The 26778-nt window shown below is 33.9% G+C and overlaps 1 protein-coding gene across 2 annotated transcripts in view; it reads left to right on the forward strand.

Annotated features, from left to right (window-relative positions):
- The window catches only part of Eps15 (epidermal growth factor receptor pathway substrate 15), a 132184-nt gene that overhangs the window by 93438 nt on the left and 11968 nt on the right, over positions 1 to 26778 (forward strand). For both annotated transcript variants that reach the window (XM_047549323.1, XM_047549330.1), the window contains exons 16-22: positions 5225 to 5419; positions 8159 to 8272; positions 8447 to 8537; positions 9949 to 9984; positions 10916 to 11052; positions 15018 to 15087; positions 26667 to 26743. In XM_047549323.1, the coding sequence (XP_047405279.1) occupies positions 5225 to 5419; positions 8159 to 8272; positions 8447 to 8537; positions 9949 to 9984; positions 10916 to 11052; positions 15018 to 15087; positions 26667 to 26743 (720 nt within the window). The remainder of the gene's footprint in view (positions 1 to 5224; positions 5420 to 8158; positions 8273 to 8446; positions 8538 to 9948; positions 9985 to 10915; positions 11053 to 15017; positions 15088 to 26666; positions 26744 to 26778) is intronic.

Here is a 26778-nt window from a genome sequence, read left to right on the forward strand (position 1 = left end):
CTTATGCATTAGAATTATGCATCTTGTATATCTGTTCCCTGGAGCGGTGGGTAAGAGTGTGGGCTTTGTAGTGAGATGGTCTAGGTGTTCAGGGCATAACAGATCAGTGACTTACAGTAAATTTAGTTGTAAGACTGTCATACTTTTATTTTAGAACATTTCTCTCTCTCTCAAAGATTCCTCATACCTATTTTTAGTCAGTCTCCACTCCTACCCTCAGGTAACCATTAATCTGCTTCTTGCCTCTGTAAATTTGTTTTATTGTATATAAATTTTATCTCAATGAAATAATTTTCTTTAATTAAAAAAAACTCAAGGAAGAAAACTGTTTTAAAGAATATTCGTGGGCTGGGAAGATAGCTCAGTCGGTAGAGTACTTGCCTTGCAAGCACAAGGCCCTGGGTTCGATACCCAGCACCAAAAAAAAAAAAAAAAAAAAAAAAGAATATTCATTCATCTAGTAGCATTCCCACTAGGATAACTATTTTGGGTTATCCATTTATTAAGGACCAGCCTCCACTGAGACCACAACTGCCACTTACTAGATAAATCACCTTGGTAACAGATTCTTTGTCTTTAAAATTGGAGAATTAACAGAACCCTAACTTCTTAGGGCTAATGTGAAGATTAATGAGGCAAAACCTGTGGGATATTTTAGCACAGTGTTTTACAAATAATAACTTAGTGTCGTGTCATTCTAATTTTAAAATCCGTTTTTCTCATTTGGAAAACTTTATTTTAAATTAAAAAACTGTTTTCTTCTGTAGATAAATTTGGGATTTTGTGGTTGGTCCCATGTATAGAACCTTTCCTTTTTCATTTCTAGGCTTCACTACATGGAGGATAACACTTTTTATGAAATAATAGTAAGATGGTTACATAAGAACATAGGGTTTATGTAATATCTTTCTTTGATTTTGAACTTGAATAAGCTAAGACCAAAGAAATTATGGTTACATAGCCTTTAAAGGAGCCACATTCATCCAGGTCCTCCAGTAGTCTTAATTACTAAGTATAATGAATTCCTGCTTTCTATGCTTCCTTCCTTCCTCTTATCTGAAAGATAAGCTTTTGATGGAATTTTTTCCTGCATATTTGTTTATATGTTGATTTCCTGTAGTAGACTTTCCTTTTTGGTCTAGGAGCTCAGACAGTTTTTGTTTTTTTGTTTTCTTTTGTTTTTTAATCTATCACTTAGCACAGTTCTTATCCCAGTGGAAGTTCTAAGTAAGAAGATAATCCAAAATAAAGAGTTACTCTGGTGGTAATGCTACCAGATGAATGGATATTCTTAACATAGTTTTTGAGTTTTTTTTTTTTAACTGTTTTATTGAGGTAGAATTTACATATCATATAATTCTGAGGTTTTTTAATTTATGCATTTATTTTTATTAGACTTCATTTTTAGGGCAATTTTAGGTTACAGCAATATTGAGAGGAAGGTACAGAGGTTTCCCAACCTCCTCAAAATGAGAGCCTCCCCCATTGTTCTTGTGTTGTCCATTGTATGGGTACAACATAAATAATGTGACAAATACAAAATGACATATAGCTACCATTGTGGTATCTTATCTAGTTTTCACTACTCTGAAAATCTATGCTCCACCAATTCACCCTTTTTTTGAATAGTTAAAAATTATTTTCACTTTTTTCTACCTTTTTGTATTACTTTTGAATCCCCAGGTTTTTAAGAAAATTTTTTTAGTTGTAGATGGACACAATATGTTTATTTTATTTATTTATTTATTTGTTTATTTATTTATTTATCTATCTATATGTGCAACCCAGTGCCTCACATGTGCAAGGCAAGGATTGAACCCAGTGCCTCACATGTGCAAGGCAAGTGCTCCACTGCTAAGTTAACAACTCCAGTCCTAATTCTCAGTTTTTAATAAGTGATTCTCAGTAAATTTTGAGTTGTACAAGCATCACAATCCAACTGTGGAACATTTCTTTCATTCTCAAAAGAGCCCTCATTTCACTTTCTTGTCAGTCTCTAGTCTTACTTTTTAGCTTTCTGCCTCTTACAGATTTGTCATTTTTGGATATTTCATAGAGATACAGTCAAACAATATGTAATCTTTCTCAAGTGATTTTTTTACAGCATATTTTTGAGGTTCATCTGAGGTTGTAGAATGTATATATTATGATATATCATTAACATTTCATTTTATTGCTGAAGGTATTCCATTATATATTTAGAAAGTTATTTATTTAATGTCCCAATTAATGAACATTTGGGTTCTTTCTACTTGTTGGCTGTTATAAATAATGTTGCTATGAACATTCATCTACACATCTTTGTGTAGGTGATTTCATTTCTCTTGGGTGCGGGATAGTTGGTCATATTGCAAAGTTATGTTTTACTTTTTTAAGTTACCAAACTGTTTTCCAAAGAAGCTGTACCATTTTATATATCTACCAGCAATATATGAGGGTTCCAGTTTCTTTACATTGTCATCAATACATTATAGTCCTTCTAATAGTGGTATCTCAGAGTGTCTAACTTGAAGTTCCCTGATGAGAAGTTATCACTTGTCATTTGTTGACTACCTTTTTGTGTACTTATCAGCCATTTGTTTATCTTCTTAGATGAAATGTCTATTCATGTCTTTTGCTCATTTTAAAAACTGGATTGTCTGACTCTTGTTATTATATGAGTTTTCTAACATTCTGGATATAATTCCTTTATCAGATAAATGATTTACAAATAATTTCTCCCAATCTTTGACTTGTCTTTTTCGTTTTCCTTTCTTTGACCTTTTTAGAAAGGGTGCTTCTTTCAAAGGAAGGAACATAAACAAGTAAAGAAGATATTATAAATCATTATTGAGAAAATAAAGCAATGTTTGTGAACCATACAAAAGAAAACCTAATTTTGGTCAAGATTCTATTAATTGTCTCAGGCTAACCATAAGGAATCTGTTCTAAATAGAATTGTTTGATAAGCAGGTATTTCTTCTCACTGCTTCATCTATATGATGGGTTTAATTTTAGTGTCATGGTTTTAAAGTTGTAGTGGAGCATGAAATTGATACAATGATCATGATTAAAAAAAAGTTTTTTTTAATGAAATACTGGGCTGAGGGTGTAACATGGTGGTAGAAAGCTTGCCTGGCATGCATGAGGCATGGTGCGTTAATCAGAAGTATAGCTTCATGAAACTTGTTTCACTACTGTATGTGTGTATATATATGTGAGGGTATGTATGACTATATATCTACACACATTATATAAGTGCATGTGTCTATGTTATATATGTGTATGTCTTTATGTATACATATATACACAGAGAGACAAATTCAAATATATACCCATACCTTTACTGGATTAGGATGTGTAATTGATTTCTTTCTGTGGGTTAAAGTGAAAATAAAAAATTTATTATTGTATAAAGGGTATATGCTGTGTTTTATAAATGTGTAGTATTTTGGGATTGTTTAAACTCAAAATACAGTGTGATTTGGTACATTATACACACACACACACATGCCCATTGCTTAAATTTATAAAGCACAATACTAATGTTCATTCAGTAAATGTACACTTACAGTGTACATCATTATGGTTGATGTTGGATATATGAAGTATATAAAACAAAACTAGTAGTCCCTAACCTGAAAGAGCTCAATATCTTTCATTTTAAAAATATGCAGTGAATTGGGAAAGGAATAAAGGACAAACAAGATGCTAGAAAAACTTAAATGCTCTGATAGTAGGAAATACAGTGTGCTTAATATGTTGTTCACACAGACTTTTGCTTTTTAAAGAGTTCTTTTGAGCCATACAACAATCATCTATGAAGGTTGTCCTTATTCTTTTCTTTTCTTTTCTTTTTTTTATTATTGCAAACAAATGGGATACATGTTGTTTCTCTGTTTGGGTTGTCCTTATTCTATATGGATTAGAGAAAAACAGAAGTTTGAAGAAGTTGCTTTGACTAAGATCATGCAAGTAGTAGATGACATAACTAGATATGCACCTGTCTCCTAATCCAATATAGTGTTCTTTCCTTGGGTATAGCTCCAGAAAGACTTGTGGAAAATTACAGATTCCAACTTCAGTAATTTAAAAACCTTATGGGGAAAATAAAATAGAGGGTAGAGAGAGACCTGACTTATGAAAGGTCATTAGGTAATTATTCATTTTTATGTTTGCTAAAAACAAAAAATGGCATGGAAATAAATGAAGGGAATTCAAAAATAATTTTTTAAAATTATATTTTATGAAAAATGGAAATTATTCCCTAGAATTTCATCTGTTCTTTTTTCAGTAGAAACTTTTTGAATCTGCTTTATCAGTTTATTTGAGATATTGTAAATTTGCTTTTTATTATTATAAATGTTAGTATAAATAAGCATTTTGTCTTCTATTCCTGGTCCCATATAATATCTAGCTTTTATAATATATTACAACTTTTTGAATTCTATCTTATGTGTCTTACAATTGTTCAGGAGTATAAATTCATTTGGATGATGGGATCAGAAACATTTTGGGCCAGGTGTGGTGGTGTACGCCTATAATCCTGGTGACTCAGGAGGCTGAGGCAGGAGGATTGCGAGTCCAAGGCCAGCCTCAGCAACTAAGTGAGATGCTGTCTCAAAATAAAATTTAAAAATTAAAATGACCGAGACGTAGCTCAGTGGTATAGCATCCTGGATTCAAGCCCCTGTACCCCGCTCCCCCCAAAAAAGAAAAAAAGACTCACACTTCTAGTGTTCTTATTTAATATGTTCAGCATAGCTTAGATTTAGACAATACTTTCTAGGGTTCTAACCCATTTATACATTATATGACACTAACTCATTTTACCCTTGTTTTCACTCTTCTTTCCCAGTAGTAATACAGCGGATTCCAAAGCTTTATCTCTTCCTCAACTTCTGTCTCTCTAAGTACTGTCATAGAATATTCTTTTTCTCTGTCATATTGCTATCTTTCCATCTAGTACTCTGGCCCTTCTTTGTCTAATTCTACCCCAAAGTACTGCTAGTTTACAGATTCTTTGCAATTTGAAAGAATCAAAATTCTTGGGAAATTTCAAAAAATGTACAGAAAAAAAAAATCATGTGTGCTGGAATTTCAAGGAATTTCCTGGAATTAACTCGTTCATGCTATATTCCCAGAGGATTCTGATGAGGAGCAAATTTGTTCTTGACCAAGTGTATGTTATGTTACATGTTTTTCTACTAATAAATTGTTTTGTAAATCTGCTTTGTATTGACAGATGCAAATGAGACTGATGGAAATGAAAGATTTGGAAAATCAGTCAAATTGGTGCAGTAATCCACACAGCATTCTAGTAAATGGTGCTACAGATTATTGCAGCCTCAGCACCAGCAGCAGTGAGACAGCCAACCTTAATGAACAGACTGAAGGCCAAAACAACTTGGAGTCTGAGCCCATACACCAGGAATCTCCAGTGAGTCTAATATTTCCATAACTTTCATAATCAACTTCAGAAGAAAAGATAGATGCAAATCAAAGTTTCATTAGCATCATACCTAATATAAATAAATATGTTAGTATGCCCTGAGGACTACTGAGATTTTGTTTTTAGAGGTAGAGAGTGAATCCTGATACAATAATTCTCACAGCTTTAACTAGTATTAAAATGTAATTTTTATTTATTTTTAAGAATGTTGTATTTCTTTATTTGGGGGGTGATCACTGAGGATTGAATCAAGGGGCACTTTACCACTTGAGCTACATCCGTAAACCTTTTCATTTTTTATTTTGAGACAGGGTCTCACTAAGAGACCCCTGTCTTACTAAGACTGGCCACAAACTTCCAATCCTCACACCTCAGCCTCCTGAGTCACTGAGATTACAAGCGTGCACCACTGTGCCCAGCTCCTAAAATGTAATTTTAATGGATTTATTATTTTGTAGAGCATATTTTAAAAACAATACATCTAAAGAAAATTTGTGTGTGTGTGTTTATGAATGATGGAGTCTCACCATGTTGCTCAGAGCAGTCTAAAATTCATGTTCTCAGGCATTCCTCGGCTTCAGCTTCTTGAGTTGCTGGAACAACAAGCAGATGTTGCTGCACCTTGACCTGGCTTAGATATTTACTTTTTTAAAATGTTTTTTAAAGAGCTGAGGGTATAGCTCTGTGAGAAAGAGCTTGCCCAGCATGTGAGAGGCCCTGGATTTGCCCCAGTACTGAAAGGGGAGGGGTGGGGGAACTAATACAAGAAGGTTTTTAGTTACTCTCATCCAAAACTGAAAGTAATTCATTATTACATAATATTGTGATATTGAGGACTTTCATTTTTACCAGTTATTTAGATTGCACCAACTATTTGTGAGGGCTATAGAGATAAAATATATTTAACTTTTTCCTTTAAGCAGCATATAGTCTACTAGCATGACACCATGTTAAAAGACTGTGATAAAAGAAGCATAGTTTATTCAGATAGGACAGTTGGAAGATACTCAAAAAAGGTTTTGTAGGGAAGGCTTTGGAAAATGAGAAGGGGTTGAGCAAAGAAGACAGTGATAGATTCCTGGCAGAGAATCAGTATAGCATGGGTACAAGGTAGAAGAAAACATCTGAACATAATCATGAGAAGTTTTGAGAACATCTTGTAATGGTGAGGAAGGTATTGGCAAGAGATAAATCTCTCTGTGCATTTTCTTCAATACTTTATCAAAACATAGATAAAATATATTCTACCCCAAACTTGCCAGAGTAGGGTTTTTGGAATGGAACCAGGTGCATATATTTTCAAAACAAATTATATGCATGATTTTGATGTATGGATCAAAATGGAGAAAAATAACTTGTAGATCAGACATGGCCAGAGGATAGGAAATTTAGATTTATCTTGAAGCATTGTAGAATTTGTCTTATTGCAGTGAGTAGCCATTGAAGAATTTAAACTGAGAAAAAAAAAACATGATTAAATTTACCTTTTAGAAATGTGGGAAATGAATTGAAGAATGGGGCTGAACACATTAAGAGGCTATTGAGATAGTGTGTGTGAGAGCTGTTTTAGCCTAAATTTAAGCAGTTACAGAAGGGATGGTGAGAAGATGACAAGTTTGAGAGGGATTAGGATGTAAAATTTTTAGATTTCATTATATTTAGACAATTAAATCATAGGTATATGATTCAATATTCTTTTAAGCACAGATGTCAGATTACTAGGTTATCCTTCAAACACATCATACTGCTGGTATTAAATGAAAATTGACCCGCTTTTTAAGATTTTTTTTTTTACTAATGATCAAACTCAAGAAAGCAGTGGAGAGTTATTGAAGAACTTTTAACCAGAAAGACCATTATAAGATTCACATTTTAGATCTATTACTTTGGCTGCTGTATGCAGGAGTAGATTGAAAGAGTACATATTGGAGGCAGAAAGGCAGTTGGAAGGCTACTATAGTCAGATCCTAGCTGATTATAATATAAATGAGTGATAGTGATTGTTGGGATGAAGAAGAGGAGAATTTGAGAAAAAGGTCAGGAGGTAGAATGAGCAAGACTTAGACTCTTATTTTAGCTTAGGGATGACCAAAACAGGAGGTGGTTAAAGATGACCTGAACACTCTTGGCTTGAGTGACTTTGAGCTTGGTGACACCATTTTCCTAAGACCGATTATAGGAGAAGAAATCATTCAGTGAGTATATTCTGCTTGTCTTTTTTTGTTTTTTTATAAATTTTGATTTCCCTTTGTCAGTTTTCTCTGCCAAGTAGAAAAGAATAATGTAAGTCCACATAGCAGTAATAGTTTATAAATAGGTTGAAAGGGATAGATAGTTGAGTGGTAGAGCACTTGCCTAGTTGAGGGCAAGGACTTGGGTTTGATCCCCACTACCACCAAAAACAAACAAACAAAAAAAATTGTGCATGTATGTATAAAATATTTATATATCAACTGGACATGGTGTCATATGCCTGTAATCCCAGCAACTCAGGAGCTGAGGCAGGAGGATCACAAGTTCAAAGCCAGACGCAGCAACTTAGCAAGACTCTTTCTCAAAATAAAAAATAAAAAGGGCTGGGGATGTTGCTCAGCAGTTAAGCACCTCTGGGTTCAATCCCTGGTACCCCTCACGAAAAGTTTATATATTGCTTAACTACATAAATAAATATATTAAAGTACATTTTCATATAAAAAGTGTATATACATATATATATTTATTTTGTAGGCAAGAAGTAGTCCTGAAATACCACCTGATGTGACTGATGAAAACGAAGTGGCAACTGCAACTGTTAATGAAAAAGTTTGTCCCGAATTCGACAATGACAGACATGCAAAAGAGGTAAAATAATTTTATATTTAAATGTTCTTATCACTAATTTGTTAAATGTTCTTTATGACTGCAAAAATATTTTTTAACACATGTATATGATTTAAATGTGCATTATTTTACTTTAAATGTTGTATTTTAAAACTATGGTTCCTAAAAATTTTTTTAATTTAAAATTATTTTTAGGAAGATCCATTTAATACAGAATCAAGTTCACTGACAGGTCCAGTTGCAGATACAAACTTGGATTTTTTCCAGTCTGATCCTTTTGTTGGCAGTAAGTGTCATTTTTTAATGTTATAAGATTAAGTTTACCCAAAAAGGTTTTTTAGTGTGTAAACTATATAAGAATTAGACTTCATTGAGAGCATACTCATTATAATAAAGGTGAAAACAAACATTTATATTCTTTAATGTGCTAATACTTATCTGTCACAGGCAACTAAATCCAGGACTAAATCTTTGATTATGCTTTCAGAGACCCTAATTAAGAGTATGTTTTGGGCTGGGGATTGTGGCTCAGTGGTAGAGTGCTTGCCTGGCATGTGTGAGGCACTGGATTCAATCCTCAGCACCACATAAAAAATAAATAAGTGAAATGAAAGTCTTAAAAAAATAAATTTTTAAAAAAGCGTAGTTTCTTTTTCAGAATAAGAACCAAAGGAAAAGATGTTAGAAATGCATAGTGGAGATTGTACATATTCTTTTTTTTTTTTTTTTTTTTGGTAACTGGAATTGAACCCAGGGGCATTTGACCACTGAGCCACATCCGTAGCCCTTTTTAAAATATTTTATTTAGAGACAGGGTCTTGCCAAGTTGCTTAGGGCCTCACTAAGGTTGAGACTGACTTTGAACTCATGATCCTCCTGCCTTAGCCTCCCGAACCACTGGAATTACAGGTGTGTACCACTACTCTGGGCTCAAGGTTGGACATTCTTAAGTCAACCAATAATTAGTTAATAAAAAATGCTAACACTGTACTTTTAAAACAATGGAATCTAATGTAGAGTTAGACATCTGATCCCTCCCATTAATGGACCTCTGTCTTATTCTTTGTGGTTTTGTGGTCTTCAAACTGTTGTTTCTGCATTGTTTGTTGTTGGTTCTCTTGTCAGAAATCAAATGGCCATAAATATAAGAATTTGCCTCTGGACTCTTCAATTCTCTCTCTCTCTCTTTTTTCCTTTGCTTCAGTGAAGCTCAGTGTCTTCATTTCTATAGACATTTTGCTAGTAAAATTTATGCTATTGTGCCCATCTTCCCCTCCATTTGTAACCTCTACTTGTGATCAAGGTAAGTGTAGTTGGTTCTGTTTCATATTTGCCTCTCTTTTGAAGTACATTGAGTTCAACCTTTATTCTTTTTTTTTTTTTTTAATGGACACAATGTCTTTATTTTATTTATTTATTTTTTTGTGGTGCTGAGAATCAAACCCAGTGCCTCACACATGCTAGGCAAGCGTTGTATCACTGAACTACAGCCCCAGCCTCTTTTTTTTTTTTAATTCTTTGTTATTTTAAATATTTCCTAAGGTGGAGTTATTGACACTAACTTTGCTTTAGGGAACTTGACTTTTGTTTAAAATGAAAGTGTTTTAAGAGTTACCCTTTTTAAAAAAGTTATCCTTTAACTAATGGTGCCAAAAGAATAAATTTTGTTATTTTGATTTCTGCTTATTTTTATCCAGGTGATCCTTTCAAGGACGATCCTTTTGGGAAAATTGGTCAGTACATTATTGCATTATTTCTTAGCTCTAATTCAATTCTGCTTAATGATAGCCATATTTTGTATTTAGGAATAGAGGTAACAACATTGGAAAATTATAGGAAATAAGCTTCCTATTTATTGAATTTTGAAGCTGCTTTAAAGCCATAGTCTGTAGTAAGATGCTGCATATCCTGGCATTTTCAGTAAGAGATGTTAGATTCTTGTGAATTTGCTCAGTAAACTTAGTTCTACAATATGTGTGCGTGTATGTGTGGTGCTGGAGATTGAACCCAGAGCTTCACATATGCTAAGAGAACTACACCTCCAGTCCCAGCTTTACTTTTTAAAAAGTAGTAATCTTAATATTGCTTTAAATAATTTTGGCTACTTATTAGCTAAAGATTAGATGAACATAATGAATCTACACACTACTACAGGGTTAGAACATAATTTTATTTTCCTAAGATTATAGCCTATACATACTAATGGGGGAAAAGGGAAACATCTTGAAGAATTCCTCTGTGTTGAACTTTTTAAGGTATTCTTTTTCTGGGATTTTTCATTAGAAATAAAGCAATCTTGTTTACCATTTAGTTTTGTTTCCCAAACCACTTCCAAAGTATTGTCTGTTAGCCTTAAACTCAGAAAGGGAAATATATTTAAGTTTGTTTTGCTTTTTCCATTAGTTATGATAGCATAGAATAAGGGCACTTAAAATTAGATCTCTTAAAATTATGTGCTGATTTTAAAAGTAAGTTTAGTAGGTGAAAAGCTCTATATCTTATCAGAATCATAAAGGAATTAGAAGTGAAAAATATCTATTCTAGATTCTGCAAGGGTTCAGAATGTCTTTTAATTAAGGCAATTGTAATGGCCTGCCTTCAGGTGATAGGAAATTTAGTGTGATGATGTTTTTAATCTCTTGTATTTGTGCTTTATTTTCTTAGATCCATTTGGTGGTGATCCTTTCAAAGGTTCAGATCCATTTGCATCTGACTCTTTCTTCAAGCAGTCTTCTACTGATCCTTTTGCCACTACAAGTACTGACCCTTTTAATGTATCCAGCCAGAGTGATAATACTTCAGTAAGTGGGAGAATTTAAAACTTTACATTGAATGGATAACAAATATCCTAAGCGAATTTCTTGAAATACATAGTCATGAAAGAATCATCCCTTAGATTATTACTAGTGGGTCATATAAGAATTTCTATCTCACCCAGCACCATGGCACGTGCCTAAAGTCCCAGCTACTTGGATGACTGAGGCAAGAGGATCATTTATTCGAGGCCAGCCTGGGCAAATTAGCAAGACCCTGTCTTAAAATGGAAAATAAAATAAAATAGAAAATATGATCTAGAGTCATAGCTCAGAGATGAGTTCCCCTGGATTCAGTCCCCATTTCTGAGGGGAAAAAAGAATTCTGTCTCATCTCAACCCATTTAGTTTTGGTTCAGACTTGTTATTCATAGTTTGATCAACCACTGCAGTTGATTACACTGACTTACAGTGTTCAAAAATTAAGTACATCCTTGAGAAGGGTTCAAATTTTATCCCATTCAGGATATTAAAAATAAATGACTAGAAATCCAAAAGCTAGTCTTAAGTAAAGCTTTCCAGAAATACTTGGTGTATTATTGAAAATTAGTTTAAAAGGAAAAATGGACACATCTGGAATGGTAATCTTATATAGAAATATAAATTTCCACTAAATGTCAGGCTTTCTTGAATACGTACATACCTGCAATAACAACCACTATTTTAATAACCACATACTATGATCCAAGTACTTCTATGTTTTACATTCATTATTTGTAATTTTCACATCAAAAGGTAGGTGTTGGTATCCCCGTTTTAAAAATAAAACATGGGGACAAAAAAAATAAACTTAGCATGCCTGTGATCGATCGTACAGCTAAGTGCTTTATTTTCTGGTGACCTTTATATTATGGATATTTGAAAATATTGAAAACAGAGTAACAAACCTCCATGTATCTGTCACCCAATTTCAATAGTTATGAATGGATTGAGAGTTTTTGCTTGTTTGTATCTTTCTTTTTATTTGGAGACTTCGTTTTGGGGATGGCTTCATGTTGTATAAGTAAACTGGACCGAGAAAGGATCAATTGATTGACAAGCATTTGAAGCAAAATATTTTGTCTTCTGGAACTCTTAGATTAAGAATACTTCCTTGTTCTGGTATTCTTAAATTATTCTGTACTGTATTCAGTAAAGATGTACTTGGCCAACATCTAGTATTTTCCATTGATGTAAAACTGGAGAGACACCTCTGTAACTGAATATTTGTGGTTTCCACAGGCTACTAGATACTCTGTTTTCCTACGATACTTAGTTTTCAGTGTGGACTTATTTGCCAAATTCTTCTAAAATTGACTACAATCTGAATTCTTCTCTTATTCTGTTTTCTAATTTTCCACTTGTATCATTTAAAGAATAAGAAAGCCACATCAGCTCTTCCTAATATAAAAAAAAATGTTCCTTGTGGTTCTCTCTTGTGCTTGAGATTTTCCTATCATTTGTTCTACTTACTTTTTATTTTTTTCCTTAGTTTTCAAAAGAAATATTGACCTTGTGTACATCTTATAATTTCTCTATTAAAACCATTTTTTAAACCCCAAATATAATATAATATCATAGCTGCAACTTATTAATCTCTTCTGTGTACCATGGTTGGTGCTAATCCTATTCTGTGCTTTCCTCATTTAATTTACACAATTATCCTATGAAGCTCCTGTTATTATCTCCCCTTTAAGATAAAGGGGGGTTAATTTAGCAGTGATTATGCCTCCAGATATGAATCTTTTCCCCAAAGTTATTCCTGCTCCTTCAAGGCTGATATCTGCTTTTGGTGGAAGTAATTCGAACAAAGCAAAACAAAAAACCTGCCGTTTTCTGCTGTCCTTGCTGGTCTGTGGTAGCCTTGTATAGTGCTAGGTCATACTGTCAAGTGGGTAGTGGATGGCTGATGTAGGAGAGAATTTCAGTGATAAATTAGGTGACCTCGTAGGAGGATTTGGAGACATTAAATCTATAAAATTCTTCCACCTGAATTTTAGTTGTAAAAATTACTATTGTATTCTTAATTCTCTAATTATCAAACTGAACATAACATAAAGTTTTATGGCCATTTAATCCTTCAGGGACTGCACACTGTCTTTTTCCCCTTGTCATCCCTGTGGTGTTTTAGGGTGATTGTACAGTGCATGGTGAAGGAACAGAAACCAAAACTGACATCCATATAGGCATTTCTTTTCTCTTCTCTGCAATGGCAATTCAAATCTATAAACTGTTATTAAAAACAAGTCCTGTTACTTTTCCCTTCCTTCAAAATGAGGGAGGAGAAGAAATAATGACAGTTGGTGACAAATTATGTCAGTGACTGTTTCTCAAATCAATATTTTTCCTGTCATGTTAGAAAACATGGAAAACAACCTCACTTCAGAGGTCAGTTTAATTTTTTATTAAATTGTTCATTTGTTTGGCAGATATAATTTAACCTGGAGTGCTAGTTTTATAACATTGGCATAAAAAGGTACTACTGTCATTATTTTTATTTTTAAACACTTCATTAGTATAGTATTATTTATTTATTTCTACTAGTAGTTTTGCTGAGTTCTGTTTTATATAGAGAGAATGTAAGTCCTAGTTAGCATTACCTTTCTCTTCAGTTAGATTTGTTTTACTTGGAAATTTACAAATTGACCACTGACAATATTGAAATACATTCACTTCAATTTCAGTTTCTTGATCATTGAAAATAGAACCTGAATTATAGGTGATATCGACAACCCTGAGTCAAAGTTGGATGTAAATGTTTGGAAACTTTCTTTGTACCCTTTTCATTTAACCGTCTGCCAAAGCTTTTGAATGGTACCTTAAAAAAATCCAGGTGCCAGAAAGAGAAAATTCAGTTATCTTCCTAAACATATAATTTGTTAGACTATGATTAAAAACAAGTTATAAAGTAGGGAAAAGTTCAATATTAATAATCTGTGGCTTTAAGTAAAGTTCCCACCTCTTGAGACTGGAGCTGTGGCTCAGTAGTAGAGCACTTGCCTGGCGTGTGTGAGACCCTGGGTTCGACCCTCAGCACCACATATAAATCAATAAATAAAATATCCTTTGGCAACTAAAAAATATCCAAAAACAAAAATTTCCCACCTCTTATATCCACTAATCTTGTAACTTGATTCCAAACATTCACAGTTTATTATGAAAAGCAAGTTTCTTTTAACAGAAAGCTGTGTGTGTGTGCGCGTGTGTGCATCTCTGAGGTACAGAATGCTAGAATTATTTTTAGATAACAATTAGGAAATGAAACAAAGGATTTTATGATATGAAGTCCTAGGAAATCTAAAGAATAGTGTGATATCCTGAATACCATGATATCCTGGAATAGAAAAAGAACATTAATGGAAAAATTGGTAAAATCCAAATAAAGTCCATGCTTTATAGTTCTGTACTAATGTTAATTCCCATTTTAATAGATGTACCATGATTATAAGGAATATTAACTTTAAAGGAGGCTGGTGTAAGTAACTCTATTATCCTTATAACTCTTCTGTTTAAATTATTTCAGAATAAATAGTTAAAATAGCATGCATCTGTACAAGTAGCAATACTATGAAGAAAAAAGAAATGAATACCTCCAAAATCATTTTGATAATCACACCTGAGTAGAGAAGGAATGGGATTGTGATTGGGGAGGGGCACATGACATCTTCTGAGGTGTTGACAGCTTCTTGGGAGATGATTACATGGGTGTTCATCTGATATGTACTCATTAAACCATACATATATTTCATGCACTCTTTAGAATGGATATTTCACAGTTCAAGAAAATTAAAAAATAATATGTATCATTTCCACTTAATAAGATTGAAGATCTGTAGAGGGAAACATTTGTTCCTAACAATCTGTGTTCTTTAATTAATTTAGAACTTGTAAAGAATATTTTCTTGAGAGTGACAGTAAAGTCTCAGCTATGAAATGTTACATCTCTTAGTCATGGATTTGTGTAATTTGTTTAGGTAGAAACATTGAAGCACAATGATCCTTTTGCTCCTGGTGGGACAATTGTTATTGCAGCAAGTGACTCAGGTAAAGAAATAATTAATCAAATTTACTGAATGTTACACATTACCCTTTACTTTAAGATTTTTGTCTCTTTGTATTTTTGTCCAATTATGGCTTTAAAATTATTGTACAATTCTAATTATAACCTACCAATTAATAATAGTGACGATCATTTGTGTATCACATTCTCCTTGTATTGTTCATTATCTCTTTTATTTTTAAGGTTGAAGATCTTTCTAAAATATATACTATATCCAACATTCGTAAAACCAATAATAATTTTTTGCTTTATAGAAGATAGTGTTGCTTGGCAGCTTTAAAGTCAACATTGACTCTTATAGATGTTGGTCTAAGTCAATAGATTATAGTGACTTCAAACAGAGAATGAAGATTGTTTTACAAATGTGAAGAGGTTCTATTAATAATACAGAGAAAAGCTAAGTGTTATTTTAGCATCCAGTCTCCAGACTTCATTTGTAGTATCTAATTTTTCATTTATTTTTTAATGACCTTTTAATTAATATTCCCACTTTAAGCATCTGGAAACTGAGAACCAGAAACATTAAGTAACTTGGGGTCAAGATTATACAGTTCAACAGATTTGATCCAGGTAGACCATTTTACTAGATTCAAACCTAGCTCTGATGGAGTTTAAAGCTTTTTTTTACCTAAGTAACTCTGCTTCCTCCCCACTGTTTATTTAATAATAAAATAGATAAGCAAGCCAGCTACTGTGTAGGAGAATAGGAAATTACAGGAAAATAAGCAAACATGTTAATACTTTTACGTCGTGCTGAAAGTAGGATGCTTTGTTTTTCTATGTTACTAAGCGTAACAGATTAAGAATATGAGCATAGATTAGTAGAAATGCCTTAAGAACTTGGATTTCTTATACTGAATAAATTACAATAAGATGAGATTTAGCACAGTGTGTTATTTGTTTCAAGGTTGGAAATTAACTCTCAATAGGAGTAGCAAGAGTGAGGAACATAAAAGGCAGATGTAGAAAGCAAGATGTAATGTAATGCCAGTTATTGATTTAAACAATTTAGAACAAGAGCAAATGAGAATTCCAAAGACTTGTAGTAATAGTGGTTAAATTATACCTTTTTAAAATATATGTGCTTATTTAGAGACCCTCATTAAACTGATGAATTAATATATTGCTAGGGATATTATGTAATTAGAAAAGATAACCTAAGAGAATAAAATGAAAGATGAATATAATTAACTCTTGATTGCCTGCACTAAGGAAGTGGTAAGTGCCGTGAGAGTTGATTAAAACTTTAAAGATTTAAAATAAGGAGGTCACATTAAGGGTAAATTGTGAGTGATTTCAAAGCCAAAGATTTGCTTTGAAAGAGTGGGCTAGAATTTTAGCAAGTATAGCAAGTAGATATGGAAAGAGAGATTATATGACCCAGAGAGCAACCTGACCCAGGATGGGAAACAGGAAATACAGGGTATGTTCAAAAATCAGCAAATAGACATTTTGGCAAGAGCTGCTTAGTAAAGAAGTAGTTAAATTACATTAAGGCTGAAGTGGCATATTTTAGTTGTTCTGTACAAGCTTTCTTATGCCTTTCTTGGTATTCTCTTAACATTCCAGTTTCTGGTTCATTTTCTATAAAGTAATAGAGTAAATGACATAGACTAGGAGGGGACTGAGATTTATGGTTTTTTTGGGTTTTTTTGGGGGGTGCTGGGGATCGAACCCAGGGCCTTGTGCTTACAAGGCAAGCACTCTACTAACTGAGCTATCACCCCAGCCTCTTGTTTTTAATCATAATAATAACTACCGTTTATTGAGCACTTAAAGAGTTCCAACACTCCACATGCTAATCATTTTCCTATACTTAATTCTCAGATGAGATAATGGGTATTATGTTTATTATAAACAAACAAACAAAAAAAAAGAACAAGGAAAATCAAGGCATGGAGAGATAAAGTAGTTTTCAGAAGGTTAAAGAAATAGTAGTAGTAGATGGACTCACATTCAAATGAGGTCCTGGTTTTCCACCTGTCTCTTTTGTCGCTCTTCTTCGGTTTCCTTTGCTGAGTTTCCCAATTTTCCCAACATTTTAATGTTGTGTTGTCCCAGGTCTTAGTCCCTGACCTCTTTTCTTCTCTGTTATACTCCTTGGGAGAACTCATCTGGTTTCATAGCTTCAAATACTTTGTACATGCTGATTTATGTCTTTAGCCACATCTCTTTCCAGAACTCTAGACTCATTTGTCCAACTACCTATTTGACATTTCTACTTGAATATCTGATAGGTACATCTAACACAGTATGTCTAACATCAAATACCTAGTCTTTTATAAACCTGCTTCTCTTGGTGCCCTCCCTGTCTTTGATCATAACAACTTCATTTTTAATGTTTTCCACATCTAAACATCTGACCAAATGATGATCTCTGTTATCTCTAATAAATCTTGACTCTGACAGTACTTTTTCATTGAAACTTTCTTTTGCCTCCCTTTCTAACATTTACAAGTACACTATCCATCTCAGCACTTGCACATTACCATTCTCTACTGTTTCCACTTTCATTATGACATACTACTTTCCAGCATATCATATACATTGTTTTCTGTTCCCTCCTACTAATAGAATTTAAGCCCCATAAAGAGCTAGAATCTTTGTTTTCATTGATACTTTTCAAGAACTTGAAAATATGCATGGGCATATAATATTATTGAATAAATGGTTGAGTCAGCTATTATACTCAGAGCATGTAGTAAGAACCCAGTGAATGGGAATTTTGGTGGGGTAGTGACAGATATTACTTATTTTGTTCTTCTAAGTGGATTTTTAAAAATTGTGGTAAAACACAAAATACCACACCATATGTGTTGCATTAAATGAATTTTTCTTAAAAGTGGTTTCCAATTGCATTAGCATATTTACAGTGCTAATTTTAGCATGAGTTCACTATCCACGCTTTCTAAGAAAAGAAATAGTATCATAGGCAAGGCTAATGATATATTTGTAAAATAAATTCACTTGTGAATACATGGATTAACCACAATAAATGTTCCTGTAAGAAAAAAAAAATTGTGGTAAAACAGCTTACCTTTTTTTGATACCAGGGATTGAACCCAGGGGCACTTAACCACTGAGCCACATCCCAGCCCTTTTTTGTATTTTATTTAGAGACTGGGTTTCGCTAAGTTGCTGAGGACCTCGCTAAGTTGCCGAGGCTGGTTTTGAACTTGCAATCCTCCTGCCACAGCCTCCCAAGCCATTGGGATTATAGGCATGCACCACCATGCCCAGCTCAAGTTTACCATTTTTAAATGTACAGTTAATTAACATTGGGTATGTTCACATTATTGTGAAACCACTACCATCATCCATCTCCTAACATTTTTATGTTCTAAAACTCATATTCCATACCCGTTGGACAATAACTTCCCATCCTCACTCTAACAAACCCTAACAATTATTCTGTCTCTATAATATTGACTTCCCTGTGTACTTCATATAAATAGATTCATAAAGTATTTGTCCTTTTGTGATTCACCTATTTCACTTAATATAATGTCCTAAAGGTTCATCCATGTTGTGGCATGCTACAACAGAATTTCCTACCTTTTTAAGGCTAAATAATATTGTATTGTACATAGATACTACATTTTGCTTATTTATCTGTTAATGAACACTTGAGTTGCCTCCACATTTTATCTGTATGAATAATGCTACTATGGACATGATTGCACAAATAACTGAGTGTCTGCTTTCATTTCTATTCAAGAAATAGAATGTTTGAATTAAATGGTAATTCTGTTTTTTATTATTTGAGAAACTGGCATACTGTTTCTACAGTAGCTGTACCATTTTACATTCCTTCTAACAGTGTACAGGGGTTCCAATTTTTCTCTACACTCTTGCCATTACTTCTTATTTTCTGTTTATTTTTTAATAACTCTTGCCATTACTTATTATTTTCTGTTTATTTTTTAATAAGTGTTGAGCATCTTTTCATGTACTTATTGGTCTTTTGTATGCGTTCTATGGAGAAATGTCTGTTCAAGCCCTTGGCCCTATTTTAAGTTGTGTCATTTGGTTTTCTGTTGTTGAATTATAAGAGTTCTTTATATATTCTGCATATTAACCCCATATCAGATACATGATTTGCAAATACTTTCTCTTTCTCATTCCATTCCACAGGTTGCCTTTTCATTCTGTTAATACTGTTCATTGATGTACAGAAGTTTTAAATTTTGATGTAGTCATTCTTACCTGTTTTTTCTTTTGTTGCCTTGCTTTTAGTGTTATAACCAAGAGAGTATTGCTAAATCAAAAGATGTCTTTTGTAAACTTCATGGTAACCACAAAGCAAAAATACATTATAGGGCTGTGGTTGTAGCTCAGTAGCAGAGTGCTTGCCTGGCACGTGTGAGGTACTGGGTTTGATCCAGCACCATATAAAAATAAATAAATAAAATAAAAGTATTGTGTCCATCTATAACTACAACAAATATTTTTTAAAAACATAATAAACAAGCCAAAAATAGTAAAAAAAAGAAATGAAAACACATACCAGGTACAGTGACTCATGCCTGTAATCTCACCAATTTGGAGGCTGATGCAGGAGGATCACAAGTTGGAGGCCAGGCTCAGAAATTTTAGTGAGACCCTGTCTCAAAATTTAGAAAATAAATAACCATACTTATGTCAGATGAAATAGACTTTAAATCAGAAGCAATTAAGATTGACAAGAAAGGTCATTATATGATAATATGATCTGGACATGGTGGCACCACACCTGTAATCCCAGCAACTTGAGAGTTTGAGGCAGGATGTTCATAAGTTCAAGAGGAACCTGGGCAATTTAATGAGACCTGTCTCAAAATAAAAAGGTCTGGGAATAGCTCCATGGTACAGTTCAATCCTTAGCCAAAACACACACACACACACACACACACACACACAACACACAAAAGATAAAGGGGTCAATTCACAAAAGGAAACAACAATTGTAAATACATATGCACCCACATATATGAAGCAAATATTGATTGACCTAAAGACATAGAGAGAGAGACTCCAATATAATAATAGCTGGGGACTTTAACCCCACACTTTCTGCAGTGGACACATTATCCAGACAGAAAATAAATAAACAGCAGAATTAAATTGCATTCTACACTAATACCAAAGTGCCCAAATCCTCTATTTCCTTATTATTCACAGTTGAAAGTGAGATATTGAAGTCTCCAACTGTAACTGTTTCTCTAATTCTGTCAAGGTTTACTTCATATATTTAGGAGCTCTGCAATTTGGTATATTTATAAATGTTACATCATTTGGTTAATTTCTCCTTTCGTCATTATATAGTATCCTTCTTAAATCAGACTTAATGTCTCTTTATTCTGATACTTGTATTTCCCCTCTATTCTCTTGGTTATCCATCTGCATGAAAAATCTTTTTCTATATTTTCCCTTTCAGCTTATGTACATCTTTAGATCTAAACTGAAAATCTATGCCTTGAATATAGTGGGGTCCTTTTTTTTTTTTTCCATTTTGCCAATCTATGTCTTTTGACTGTAGCATTTAATCCATTTACATTTAAAGTAATTACTAGCTGGGGGCAGTGGCGCAGGCCTATAATCCCAGGCTGAGGTAGGAGAAGGATTGCAGGTCCAAAGCCAGACTCAGCAAAATTTAGCAAGGCCTAAAGCAACTTAGACCCTGTACCAAAATAAAAAATGGAAAGGGCTGGGGATGTGGCTCAGTAGTGGTTAAGTACCCCTAGGTTCAATCCCTGGTACCAAAAAATAAATAAATAATAATAATTAATAATAAAGAATGTATTGTTTCCATTTTAATGTTTGTTTCCTGTATTTTGGTTGCTTTTGTTCCTTTGTTCCTTCCTTACTGAATTTCTTTGCTTAGTTGATTTTTTATTGATGTACATTTGCTTCTCTTCTGATTGTGATAAGTAAGCATTATAAATTTAAATTTAAAATGAATTTTAAGTTAACAAGAAAATTCCACTTGATTCACCTATTGGGATTCCATGTAAAGTTTCAATCATCATTTGGTCTGTTTTCTTAATATTATGGCAGGGAAACTGAGTCCCAGGGTCACATATCAGTTTGTTTCCAAATTCATGTCCACTGATCTTTCCACAGTCTTATCCTGTCTGTTCGTCCACCTTACTACTATGTAGATGATAAAATTAATAAATCTTTGGAACCCAAAATTTGAGGAAGGGCAAGAATACTGAGTATATAGGAGATTTAAGTAAAGAGATGAAAGTGCTTTAGTAGGAAACTTAAAAATGATCCATGGACAGACTCTTTGGAGGTAAGAGAGAGAACTCTAGACTTCACCTTTACTGGACTTTTATTCCAACAGCAACAGAAATAATTAGTAAAGAAGGAAGTTGTTTGAAATACCTTACGCAATGACTTTGGAAATCATCAAGTACAGTAGCTTTTTGGTCCCCTTCATGCTTTGAAAAATTACTGAGGACCCATAAAGAGCTTTTGTTTGTATGGGTAATATCTATCAGAATTTACCATATTAGAAATTAAAACAGTTTTTTAAATGTGTAATTCAGCCGTGTGTAGTGGTACATGCCTGTAATCCCAGTGACTCAGGAGGCTGGGGCAAGAGATTGCAAATTCAAAACCAGCCTCAGCAAACTTGGGCTCTAAGCAACTTTTGAGACCCTGTCCTCCCCTGTAAGTTATAAACTCCCCCTATGAGTTTATAATAGTGAAAAACACAGAGACTCCCAATCAGTACAATATGGTGTACCAGCAGTTCATAATCATTTGTTTTATGACCTTGGTGCAGATACCAACATGGTAGAAAGGTAAATAACATTTTAATATTCTAGAAATAGCTTTGATCTTGAGGACCACCACTTCCTGTGGATTACACTGTTTCAACATATTCTAATAGATTTTCCTGGGGCTCAGTGGTAGAGCACTCACCTAGCACGCATAAGTCCCTGGGTTCAATCCTCAGAGATAAAGATAAATATAAAATAAAGATATTATGTTCACCTACAACCAAAAAAAATTTTTAAATATTTTCCTGTTGCTCTGTGTTATGCTGGTCTATTCCCTTAGGACTGCTTGTTCTCAGAAGGCATGTGGAAAAGATGTTCTGTTTTATTTTAATTAGGAACCAGAGAATGATCTGAATGTACTGAAGAAATTGTTGAAGAGTAGGACTATCTCTAGTCGTGAATTTAGCCTGGTGCTTCTGTCCTCATGTACCTTCTGCCATGGTAGAGTCAGTTCTGTGCCTTCACAGCCTGCTTCCTGAAGACTGCTGGACCTAGTCCTCTAGTCTAGAATGCTCTCCTGAGTTGCAGTACTATTTCAAGTTACCTGCTGCAAATTTCTCCCCATATGTCCTAAAGGCACTTCAGGCTCACAATGCTCAAAATTGAAAAAAATCATCTCTTCCAATTAGTCTTGCCGCAAAAAGAGAATAACACAAATGAAGGCAAAAGGCAAATCTATACTTAATCCTATAATCATTCTACAATAATAACACTACAATTGGCCTTCAACAAGCCTTCATAGACTGACTCAGTAAACTACAGAGTTTTGTTGTTTCATCCTCAAAGTGGAATCTGATTATCTTTTCCTCCTCGAGCTCGTTTTGTTTGCAGCCTCATTCCCCCCCCCCCACAGGGTTCTGCTAAGTTGATTAGGGCCTTGCTACATTACTGAAGCTGACCTTGAACTTGTGTCCTCCTGCCTCAGCCTCCCAAGTCACTGGGATTAGAGGCATGTGTCACCAAACCCAGCCCTCATCATGTTTTACCTAGACTATTATATTAACTTGCTTCAGTCTCTTTACCTGCCAATATATCACTGACAGAATTACCTTTCTGGTCATTAATTAAATTACCACAAATCTAAATCACTAGCCCTGTGTTCCAGATTTATCTTTTACTTAATGTCACAGATATATATCTGAAATTAAATTGTCCACTCTGTGAAATATAAAACACTGAACGTTCCTCCAGATATGCTATCGTTGTTAACCCAGTAGTCCCAGGTTTTCCATTCTATGAATATTTCAATGAAATCAACACATTTATTAAAATAGATTAGTTTACATACATTAACTGTTAATACTAATAATTGTTATTATATAATTATACTATGTACTACATTTAGGTTGTTTTTGTAGGTATTTCACATCTGTGGCAGTGGGACAAAAATGTGTTAGTATTACCATCTGTTCAGTTACCCAAGCAGAACCCTGGGTGGGAGTCATCCTAGGCTGTATCTATATTCTTCCTACCCTAGAATCTCTGGTGAGTAGTAGAACTTTACCAATTGGCCTAATATATACTTTTATCATTCACACCTTCCCAAAGAGGCATGTCAGCATAGCATGATCTCAAGTTTAAGACTTCAAGTTTAAGACTGCTGAAGATATGAATAAGTAATTTGTCTCAGACCTGCTACATTGTTGTAAGATTTTTAATTGAGAAAGACCAGCTTTCTTTTCTGGAAAGATTATTTCTTCTAATTAAGTTAATCTGCGTTTTCCCCCTTATGTATATAGATTTGTTTTTAGTAACAACAAAATAAGTCTTTCCCCTACATCATTTTCTTGAATTTCAGTACACTTGACATAAGAGCTTTCAATTACGGGAATATGGAAAATTTGAATGAGTTATAAGTAACCATCCCTAAATATCTATTATTTTTATGAAAAAAAAATGTAGATAGTTTTTTGTTTGTTTTGGTACTGGAGATTGTGCTTTACCACTGAGCTACATCCCCAGCCTTTTTAATTTTTTTATTTTGAGACAGGGTTTTGCTGAAGTGCTAAGGACTTTGCTGAGTTGCCAAGGCGGACCTCAAACTTGTGATCCTCCTGCCTTAGTCTCCCAAGTTAAAGTTATAAATAGATAACTTCTGTCCTCTTTTTCTTTCAATACTCTCAGCAAATAATGGGTAACTTCTATTTGCCAGACCTTGTGCTAGGTAGGCCTTAAGGATACTATAGTGAACAAAACAGTTCCTATTATCATAGAGCTTATATGGGCGGTACAAGCACTAAGCAAATATATGTCTAGTATTAATAAATGCTGAGATTAAATCAGAGTACAGGATAAAAAGTGACCTACCTAAGCTCAGTGGTAAGAGTGCTTGCCTAGCATGTGTGAGTCACTGGGTTCAATTCTCAGCACCACATAAAAATAAATGAATAAAATAAAGATCTATCAACATCTAAAAAATTATTTTAAAAAATAAGGTATTGTGTTCATCTACAACTAAAAAAATAGTTAAAAAAAAAAGCAGACTACCTAATATATACTTTTATCATTCACACCTTCCCAAAGAGGCATGTCAGCATAGCATGATCTCAAGTTTAAGAAAAAAAATGCAAAGAAGTATGCTAAAATACTCGCAAGAGTTATTTCTGATAATGACATTATGGATTTTTCAATTATGCTTTTATATGTTTTTCCAGAATATATTGCTTTCATTTTTGGAACAGAAGAGGGTACTAACGAAGTACTGTTTGCATTTGAAGGCTGGCCTTGCTGGCCCAAAGCCTTTGATGTACAAATCAATAGGAAGAAAGCCACCTGCATGCTTCCTCTCCTAGTGTTTCTGGGCCTCCCTTCCAAGGCATCTCTCATGTGATGTTGTGGATCCTTGGACTTTCTGAGAAGGCCTCTGCTTCACTTCCAGCATGATCAATATCTGAAGGTTCTTGCCAAATTCTTAAAAACCTCCAATTCAGGCAAAAACATTTTGTCATTCTTCTATGATACATTTTCTCAGTGTTTGAATCAGTGCTAAATAATTTTTGTGGAAGGTGTAGAAAATCTTTCAAGTATGTAACCTTCATATGGCAGTATCTTCTTTTTAAATTAATTTCATGATGTATGAAATTACATTCTTGACAACATTTTAATCTAACTTGATCTTAACTCGGTTCTGTTGCAATATGTGTTGTGAATTCTTGCAAAGATTGTCAGGCAAGGGAAGAAAAAAGGCATGAAGCAAATTTAAGTCCCTCTGGTGAAACAAGCACAATTGCTTTTTCCATCACTACCCTTCTGCCAGTCAGGAGAGTGTCTGTACCTTGCTCAGGCTGTATCTCAGCTGCTTCAACATCAAGAATAACAGAAAAGGAGAAAAGAAGGAAAAACTTGTAAACAGTACCCATGATGAGATTGGGTCCCAGGGCTGTGGGATTCAGCAGATATGTATTAATGAAAAAGCTTTTTTTATTGCTAAAGTTGTAAGAATTCCTGTAACTCTAGATTTCTCAACATCTTAAAAGATCAGAGTTGCTGATGAATTCCTAAAGGACTGAATTTCCTATGTGTTTGTGTGTGTGCCCATCCCCTTTACCCATTCTGCTGCCTTATCACTGACTTAGTAACAAAGCCAGCAAAATAATATCCCTTGTTTCCCTTCTGTTTATATCTGTAGTTATCTGTTTATATACTTATTTTTAGAGATGTAGGCACACTTCGCACTTTTAAAGTCGATGGGTGGGCACACTTTTGTTCTAAGTAATTTTGATGTAGAAATGAAAAATTGAGGAAGAACAAGGAAAATTTTTTTTTTTACCTCTTTGTCTTTTCTTTAGAAGTCTCTTTCCTCTCCTTCTTTTCCTTCCAACCCCTTCCTTTGTTTCTACCTTCTTAGATCAGGCAGCATTTACTATATAAACATTTGATATTATTCTGTGGCCCTTCTGTCCGAATAGGTGAAGTCTACTTTCAAAGTAAACTATAATGAGAGAGATGACTTCTTGTACCTCTGGAGCATTGGTTAAATAATGCTTTTGCAGTTAACTGTTCTTTCTGCCTGGTAGTCTGCTTTCTTTCCTTCACTTCCTTCTATTTGGCAAATCTCATTCCTTATTTAGAAGACCTCATTCAAAAGCTCAAATGTAATGGCTACTATTTTACTTTTCCTGATTCTCTCAGGCAATTAGTGACCCCCAACTACAGGTTTGTCATATCTAATAGGCTGTAGAATACTGTTTTATTATTATTTATGTCTCTCATCATACTATGAACTTTTCAAGGGTAGGAACTGTATCTTATGTTCTTGGCATGTTGGATAGCCTTTATTCCTTGATGATTTTCAATCGGATAATCATGGAACAAATCAGAACGCAGTTATTGTCACAGAGAATGAAGAAACCATCTTGTTGTGGGAATTAACTACACCTAGGTTTCTCCAGGCTTTGTGGGTGAAGTAATTTTCAACTGGGCCTTGAAGGATGGGTATGAAAATGTAGAATTAATGGTATCTAACTTTTTAACTTGGTGTTTACATTAGAAGTCATTTAAGTTCATAGGTGCTGCACTGTTTGACATGTATTCCAGAGCCTTAAGTACTTTAGCTGAAAGTAGTTCACCTGTTTTTGATCTTGAAGCATTCAGCTAATTTACACAAATGAATACATCTTATGGAGTTATTCCAGTGCATTCTGCCTCTGGGTATCAGTCATAAATTAAGAATTATATAATTAGAATTAATATATTAGATTAGATACTTTTTATCTGAATTTTACCAACTAAAAGAGAACATGAAATTTGATATCTTTCTGTTCTATCCCATTGATTTTCTTTATTCATTTTAGCCACAGACCCCTTTGCTTCTGTTTTTGGAAATGAATCATTTGAGGATGGATTTGCTGACTTCAGCACATTGTCAAAGGTAATCTGTAATAATTAGTGGGGGAAGGAAGTATA

The sequence above is a fragment of the Sciurus carolinensis genome, chromosome 1 (assembly GCF_902686445.1).
Source record: "Sciurus carolinensis chromosome 1, mSciCar1.2, whole genome shotgun sequence".
Lineage (NCBI taxonomy): Eukaryota > Metazoa > Chordata > Mammalia > Rodentia > Sciuridae > Sciurus > Sciurus carolinensis.